Source organism: Trachurus trachurus, assembly GCF_905171665.1.
Source record: "Trachurus trachurus genome assembly, chromosome: 9".
Classification (NCBI taxonomy): domain Eukaryota; kingdom Metazoa; phylum Chordata; class Actinopteri; order Carangiformes; family Carangidae; genus Trachurus; species Trachurus trachurus.
The window spans coordinates 35,179,377-35,188,259 of NC_139895.1; the positions used below are offsets into that span (position 1 = coordinate 35,179,377).

General features: G+C 47.7%; 1 protein-coding gene across 1 annotated transcript; it reads left to right on the plus strand.

Annotated features, from left to right (window-relative positions):
* Positions 1-5,775: 5,775 nt before the first annotated feature.
* Positions 5,776-8,361, plus strand: znf703 (zinc finger protein 703; the record flags this gene model as incomplete). Its single annotated transcript, XM_083978220.1, has 2 exons — positions 5,776-6,263; positions 6,853-8,361. The coding sequence occupies exons 1-2, from the start codon at positions 5,994-5,996 to the stop codon at positions 8,359-8,361; spliced, it is 1,779 nt and encodes a 592-aa protein (XP_083834346.1). The 5' UTR covers positions 5,776-5,993.
* Positions 8,362-8,883: the final 522 nt, after the last annotated feature.

The window sequence follows — 8,883 nt, forward strand, 5'->3', positions numbered from 1 at the left end:
GAAAGCAAAACTTTTAATATTTGAGATTTTAACGATTTTTTTTCACGTTTGCATTACTTATTAAGCTTGACTTCATCTCAGAACACGTGACTGCGTAAGATGATCGGACAGAGGTCTTATCAATTCCATTAAAGCTCATTTGATTATCTGTGATAGGCCAAATGTTGAGGTTTGGATTGTCATCTTAAATCTGGTGTCTGAATTTATGGCTGGCACATTTTACTTGATGGAGACAGTATAGGGAAGATTTTTTTCTGGAGCTTGACAAGTGACGTTCATGAGCATGAAATATGTTTGCAAACGAGGTCAACCTTTTACTTCCTCAACTACATTTACATATTGAAAGAGACTGTAACATGTAATTTAGATACTAACGTACCAACTTGACATCTTGCAGTCTCTCAACTTGAAAACCCTGTCGATACACTGTAAAACAACATGTGAGTGTTTGTTGAAGATTTAAATTTTCTTATTTTTATTTTCCCACCTAATTTCCCAACAAACTTGACTTGATGTCTTGAACAGAAATGAGAGAGCTCACTTGGCTCACTGCATTCAGTAGAAACATCATCAGCATATAAGCAGACTCTCCAGGCTGGAGCCAGCCACTCCACTCTGCTGAGTGGTTTGAATTAGATATTCCAGCTGCAAATTGAATAAACTGCATAATTTTTGTCTAAACAAATTGCAGCTCATGTTGGTGTTTCCAATTATCACGTACATGATAGTCAGTAATTGTTTTGAATGCAGAGGAAAGGCTTTGTTCACCTTGCTTAATGTCCTCAGTTGGTTCAACACAGTCTCAGCAGAACTCGAAAAGCCCTAATGCAAACTGTTGCGTTAACATTTGTTTTCAGTGTGTGTGTGTGTGTGTGTGTGTGTGTGTGTGTGCTGATGCAGTCTGCTCCCAGAGTCTGCCGACAGAGGATTAATCTCCCCAGCTGAGGCAGTAGCTAAGGTCAGCAAGGGAAATATTTCATAAGTGTCAGCTTGGCCCGTAGCCCTCAGCGCAGAGTTCGAAATGAGAATGCACAGTCGCATAACAAACAGCCGTGTGTGACTTTGTGAGGCTCACATGGAGCACATGGGGGGGAGGAGGTGGGTAGGCGGTGTGGGGGTGATATATTGCAGTGCTTCTCTTTCATGTATTCATCTGAGCTGGTGAATTACTGCCAGGAACAAGAACAGTGCTTTGTCACCACAAGGACCCGGCTGAGACAAATATTTTGGCCACACCAGGTCTGTGTCTGGAATGTCTTTTCCATTACTGCCTGTTCTCAAACTCCACTTTTTTTTTTTTACTTTTTTATTTGAGGAGAATTCATAAAAGTTAATACCAACTTCTTTTACACCACGTTTAGTTCAACTCAATAAAGCAGAACAGTTAAACACAAAGAAATCCAGCACATGTGTTGTTTTCCATCAGGTGTAGAAATGGTTTTCTAAATGGACTTTGTCACATTGGCTGCATTTAATACTCTCACTGTTGCAGGTTTTTCTGCTCCTGCGGTGACCCAGGCTTGTCAAGCGTATGCAGAGAGATTAATGACATGGGCGGGCCGCCTCAATAACCGTTTGTTTGATGTGTCAGGCATGAAAGGCGCTGATTTACTTACACATTGATAGGTTTTTAATTGAGCGATGCCATCCTTGTCACATCAAAGCCGTGGCAGCTGACATGACTCGGCGGGTTGCTGTGATTGACATGTTCTGCTGAACCCGGCCTGTCCCATCCATCATCATCATCTCCAGTTATGTTTTGCTTGGCAGAAACTTTGCGCATAGACGCTGCCTCCAACTACTCCTGTTCTTTATCAGGTCACGAACGCGGGAGAAAGGCCGGTGGTGCTAAGCCTCACAGGCTAATTGTGATGAGATGATGAAAATGTGATGCGGTTTTGATTTAATTAGAAAACAGGACTGGTTTCAAAGACGGAACGAGAGAGTCCGCGCAGCCGCCTCCTCCTAACAAAGGTTGGATGATGAAGACACAGACGCTGTGACTCTGACTGTGAGTGGAGGAAGCAGAACTGACTTTAACAAGCGTGAGGAATGTGCCGGGGAGATTTTCTTTGCACGGCTTGTTGTTGTTCCTTCAACCAGACCTGTCATGGGTCCAGCTTGTGAATACCTTGATTGTGCTTCTATCAAAATGACCCCCCTCTGTTTTCAGACCAGTGGAAAATAAAACATCTTTTGATGTCATCTGAAATTTCACACAACAATGCAGGATGATCTGATTTGAGTCAGACGCTGTCTGGCAGTGCGGGCCTGTCCTTCCCTCCTCTCTTCCTCCTCCTCCTCCTCCTCCTCCTCTCTCCGTGCTCTCGATAACTTCTCCGTGTGGAGGACAATGGCAGCTTTTGTCTCCCCGTGTGGAGAGGACTTCGGGTTGCACGGGTGTGGGCGGTGTGTGTGTGTGTGTGTCTGTGTGTGTGTGCATCCTACGTGCCTGTCTGTGAATGCGTTTCAGGTGTAGCGAGTACGACAAGGCGGAACCCTACACGCTGTAGGATTCAGAAATAAAAGTGCCAATCTGCGAACACAGAGGGAAGCCTATTATCCCAGTGTGATTATAATGCAGACAGATAGACGACAGGTAGGCAGAGTGGATAAGAGCGCTAGCTTGCGAGACGCGATGAGCTGACAAGAGAGACAATCTCCCTCCTAAACTGGAGAGATAAGGTTGTCAGCCGCAGCTCTGACTCTAACACACACACACACACATACACATACACATTCAGATATAGCATGTAGGCAGTCAGATAGAGGATAGTGCACGAGAACTACAAAAACACACACTTCATAAGATGGTATCTTGGACAGTGTGGCCTGTTTTGTTTGTGTTTGTGTGCACAGGCTGCATTTTCATGTGTGAGTGCACGCACATTCAGCTGTGAAAGGATTAGTATGTGTATGTCAAAGACAGAGGGAGAGGCAACCACAGAAAGATAAACGAGGAAGTGTGAATACATTAAGTACACTGTGTAGATATTGTTTGTGGACCTTTCAGCTCAAGGAAATCCTTGTTTCAACATTATGTCCTGCCTGGAATGTTGCCTGCGAGGCTCTTTTTAAGTGTTTGGTCTAAATGCCATGTCTGCTACACCCCATGAAACTGTCTTAATCCACTTTTTCCCCCTGGTTTTATTACTGCTGGAGAACACATAGGGGTAGAGCAGAGCCCCAGCCTCAGGCCTCTATTCCCATTCCACACACCCCATAAGTCAGTCACAGATAATTAAATAGGAGTTATTTACACTCGTTTTCCCTCCTCTGCCTCTCTGGCACTTTTATCATTTCTCTCTCCTTCTCTTTGTACAGTGCTGCACACAGCCAGACCTTGTCAAAGACTGGCTGACACCAGCGAAGGCCTGTGGAAGTATAATAACTTGAAAAGAAGAAAAAGGGAAGAAAAAAAAAACGAGACTCTTATGAGCTCACATGAATGTCAGCCCCTCATTAAACAATCACACGGAGCATCTACACAACACTAATCCCCGTGTGCGCCGCAAAATGCCTCGGCACTTCCAAACATGGAGCAAAAGACAAACGAGCAGATGAGGATTTGCTCGAGCCAGGTTTGAAAAAGTCAGCTGCCTAATGTCAGCGTTATATATTTACTCTGGAGTCAGGCAAACAGCAGCTTTTCAACACGGGGATGAATTAGGCCCCGCCACAGAGCTATGGCGTCTATTACAGGCCTCAGCGGCTCTATAAATCACAGGATCACAGGGGCATGTGGGGTCTGCTCCTCCTCACTCCTCCTCAGCCCCTATCAGCCCCATCCTGAGGGTTTTGTTTGGCTGCTGTTCCAGCCAAACCCACTGCTTTGATACCGCCATGGAAAGGCATGGAAATGCCCCGAGGGCCAGTGGGACCTGGACATGCTGAGAAGCCTCTTTAACGGGAAAGCTGTCCCCTTAAAATATCCACAACAGGAAACAGCCATCAGTCATCGACACGCCAAAACAGCTGTTACCAGCCTACATCAAGGGGACACATGAAAGGAGCTGCTCCCTGTTGTTTGAGCCCTCCCTTGTTTCATTCTCTCGCTGCCTTTGTCTGGCTTTTCCCAGTGCCCTCCTCTTTGGTCTCCTTTTAAACGCCCCCCTTCCTTATGCAACCCCACCCACACTGCAGCGTCTTACCCACTCACCCTTTTAACAAGTGGATGACTGCGTGATAAACAAGAGCACAATCGGAAAAGCTCAAATCTTAACTGGCAGCCTGTGCTGTAAAAAAAAGAAAAAAAATGTTTGAGATTCCCTTTAAACTCTCAGTGTTACCTTTAAAGCTCAGGGTGAGAACGCAGTTGTTATGCGTCACCTGTTTATGTGTCTCGGCCCGAGGTGGCGACAGACGGCTTTAAACAAACAGACACCGATTCAAAAGAAGATTGTGCTGCACTTAGCCCAGCGGCGTGCACGTCTGCGTTCACATATTCTTGGATCTCTGCAGGTCACTGAAGCGTGAGTGGCAGTGCGTGGGTGATGAGTGACGGCTAAGCCTAATGATGACAGGTCAAACAGTGACTCTGTTGAGTGAGGCTGAAGTGACTTCATCCTCATCAAGCCGCCTTTCCTCTCAGCTGCAGATAAATGGCGGCAGCCATTATAGCCGGGGAACGGTTTGATGTCAGTAGCTACAGTTTGATAAGACCCGCCTGTGCTGTGAAATGTCAAACAAGTTTACCTATTAAAGCTCAGAAGAAAAAAAGGCTTGTTCTGGTTTCCTTTAGCCACTGATCAATGATCTGTGACACCAATTTAAACAGACAGTGTTTTATTATGGATCAGGTAGCTCAAGACAAGCCATCAGATTAGTTGAAGAGGTGGAAATTCCCCTGGAAAACAAGGCTTTTTGTTTTTTCTTTAATGGCGAATGAAAATAAGTTATGAACACGCGAGGAAAACTTTCACGCTTGCATGCTTTCAAATGTAAAAATAAAACATACGGTTGGAGTCGCTCGGAGAGAGTGTGGATTGAAATGCAAAAACTAAAGATGTCATTTACCATTATGGCAAAAATACATGAAAATTTAATCATGTGAATTTGCTTTATGCTGGAAAAATTGAATTAAGCCCATGCAGTGGCAGTTTGGCTGCTATAATACAATAAAGCCATTAACATACCAGAAATGTCCAGAGACAGCAGGTTATTATTTAGAATTAAATGCAGCTGTTTACAAGAAACATTCCTTAGAAAACTTAACACGGTTAGCTAAGGTGTTGACCCTCACCAGGAACATTAGTGTTTCATCTCACAGAGAATAACCGCCGCCCCCTCCTTGGTTTCCCTGTTTAACCCACTGTCATATCTGAGGTAGGAAATTTGAATGTTTTCAGTGAAGTTTGTGTGTGGCTTATGGAGGTCACTGACACAGATTTCCTCAGCACATTACAGCCTGGGTCTGAGTATGACGGTGAGGGTGAGGCTATGGGAGACAAGCCGCGCCCCCCTCCCGTTAGTCCCGCCCCTGGTTATGAATGCGGGCACTTGTGATTGGACGGCGGCTCTTTGCTTTGAAATCCCTCCCCTCCCCGTCGCTAGTAGCCTATGTGGAAGAAGTGAGGTACTGTGAGGCTGCTGCAGAGGGAGAGATACGCACACCAGAGGACTGACTGACTCACGCACTCACCATCCTCTGCGGGGATATTCCTTCACTTGCTCCGTATTTTGATGAGCAGTGGCTACTTCTGCTGTTTCCTTTTGTTTTCCTCTTTTCCTCAACACTGGATGAAGGAATATCTAGCAATAATTAGCGGTTGGTATTAAAGAGCCCGATAAAGGATGACATCTCAGCGATTTGTTCGTCTTTAGAGACAGTTTGGGTCGGACACGGAGGACGCGCACTGCGCACATGCCTCTTTTGGATTACCGCACTCTCTTCTATTGAATCAATCATCATGAAACGTGCTGGTGAATAATAAGTTTCGGCCCCGCGTCCTCTCGTTACATGCCGTCTTCCCAACTCTCTCCCCCCGAACCAGATGAGAGATCTCCCCGGTGGAGCTGAACCGCTTTTACGCAGCCAGTCCCCGGAGCGCAGCGCCGCCGACGCCAGCGGCTTCCCACACCACAGGACAGGAGCGGAGAGACCGTCCGTTTCCACACCCACGTCGTCTTCCTCTCCCTCGGATCCTTCGCGCCAGGCCAAAAGACTTCCCATCCGGATCGTAAAGATGTTGACGGCGCACAGCGGCCACTTGCTGCACCCGGAGTATCTCCAGCCCTTAACATCCGCGCCAGTCAGCATTGAAGTAAGTGAAAAAATAAACTCAAACTAAAATGACATATTGACCACGATCTTATTTTATCGTCTGATAATACTTTATCTAAGTTAATCAAATAATATCGGACACATGGCGTCGGTTGCTATGGACATTCTTCTGGCAAAAATGTCAGCGTATGCGCCATTTTACGCACAGCGATTATTGGCAACTTTGCAAGATACCACACTTTAGAAATGTAAAATCACCGCAGATAATGTGCTGCTTTACTCGTATGAGTACAATTTTATGGATACAACATCATTATATATTCCCCTCATATTTTTTTCACATGTTTTTTTTTAAATTCCTCCTCTCTTTTCTTTTCGTTTCTTTCTCAAACTTGGCTTTAGCTTTTCATCCTCTCACTTCCTTATATAAATGCAAAAAAAAGTGAGGCTGTTGTGGACTTCCCTGGTGTTTAGTGTTTATTCTGACAGGAAAATATACTGTCAGGAAATAACTGCAATTATTGAATAGTTCAGTTATCTTTGTGATAGAGCTGGTATGGAGCTAAAATTGGATTAACTCTAAAAACAAACAGTTTGTTCACCTTCTTGCTCTCTTTTTTCCTCCTCAGCTGGATGCCAAGAAGAGTCCTTTGGCTCTGCTAGCCCAGACCTGCTCTCAAATTGGCAAACCAGACCCCCCCTCTTCTTCCAAGTTGGCCTCCCTCTCCTCCGGCAGCCTGGGAGACAAGGAGTCCTCCAGCCGGTCATCCAAGTCTGGAGAGCAGCACCAGTCCCTGGAGGACAAATCCAGCTTCAAGCCTTACTCCAAGTCATCAGGCGACTGTCGTAAGGACGTTCTAGTGACAAAGGGGCCTTCAGATAAAGCTTTCCGGGTGCCAAATGGAAACTCCGGAGGTGGCAGTGCTTCGTGTCCGTCCTTTCCTCCCCATTCCCAGTCGCCCAGGTCCAGCTCTCCTCCACTGCACAATCAGAGCCAGCCACACAGACAAAGCCATTCTCCCTCCACGCAGCCCCCGCCACACTCCCAGGCCCCGCACATGGACAACAAACCTGGGGGCTCAGAGCAGGCCAGCTCGGACGCTAACAACAACAACAGTGCTGGCAAAAAGGACTCGGATGCAGCTAAATCAGGGATGGACGGGGCTCAGTTAGCCAACTCCAGTCACGTACGAGCTAGCGCCAACTCCAGCAACGCCAGCTCTGCCAGCAGCCCGCGGCCGGAGAGCAAGGCCGACCCGCAGGCCTCTTCCCAGCCTGGCCTGGGCTCCGGGCACATCGCCCCCGTCTCCCCCTTTAAGCCAGGACATTCTGTCTTCCCCTTGCCTCCTGCTACCATGGGCTACCACGGCTCCATTGTGGGGGCCTATGCTGGCTACCCGTCCCAGTTTGTTCACGGTTTGGATCATACCAAGTCTAGTTTGGGGTTAGGACTTCCAGGGAAGCACCCCAGCTCCAGCCCGCTCACCGGAGCCTCCCCTCCCTCTCTGATGCAGGGCTTATGTCGGGACCCGTACTGTCTGACTTACCCCAACGCGCCCCACCTGGGTGGCAGCAACTGCTCCACCTGCGTCCACGATCCCTCAGCCCTCAAGTCCGGTTTCCCCTTGGTTTACCCCTCACATCACCTGCACTCCTTGCACTCCAGCGCCTTGTCCTCCAGCACCACCCCCTCCCTGTCCCACCCCCTCTACACGTACGGCTTCATGCTCCCCAACGAGCCGCAGCCCCACGCCTGTAACTGGGTCTCAGTCGGAGGTCCCTGCGACAAGCGTTTCTCCACGTCAGAGGACCTACTAGCCCACTTGCGTACCCACACGGCGCTGCCGGGGATGGTGGACAGTAAGCTGCTGTCGGCCTACCCTTCATCCGTCTCATCCACGGCCTCCTGCCATCTCCACCTGCCCCCCCCCAGCAGCCCAGGAACTCTGCCCAGCTCCTTCTCCCTACGAGGCTCCCCCGGGCTGGGCCTGGCCCGGTATCACCCCTACAGCAAATCCCACCTGACTGGAGCCCCAGGACTCCCCATGCCATCCCTCCCCTCCTCTTCAGCCTATTATTCCCCCTATGCCCTTTACAGCCAGAGACTGGGCTCAGCCTCAGCCCTCGGATACCAGTGATATCTGAAATAACATTGTTGACGCCCACAGATCGCAGGCACCAGCTTGGACTCTCCGGAGCAGCCCTGAAGGTGGATTCTTGAGATTGGGGTCATCAGCAGTGCGGGGCATCACGCCTGCCAGGACTAGCACCTGTTAGCCTCAGCGTTGTGAAGGCAAAGAGCCGGTGATGGATTGTCAGCACCAGAGAACCAACAGACTTTAGTGATTAAAGATGGTGGGAAGCAGAGCTTGAAATGATGAATATTGTGGGATTATTTCAACAGTTTTGATTTTGTTTTTTTTGTTTTTTTAAAAGTTGTTTTTCTCCATATCTGTCTCCTGGAACTGAAAGTCTGTATTTATTTTTTACTCAAGCGCTTGGTATTCAACTCTGGGGGGAAAGTTTTGCTGTCCAAATAAATTGTTCTTAAGTATTCTAACTGAAAAAGAATGATTTAAGTATAGTACCATTATGCCTATCATACACTCTAAAAATAAAAAACTTGCACCACGATGAAGATGGACTGTGAGGCTTTATTC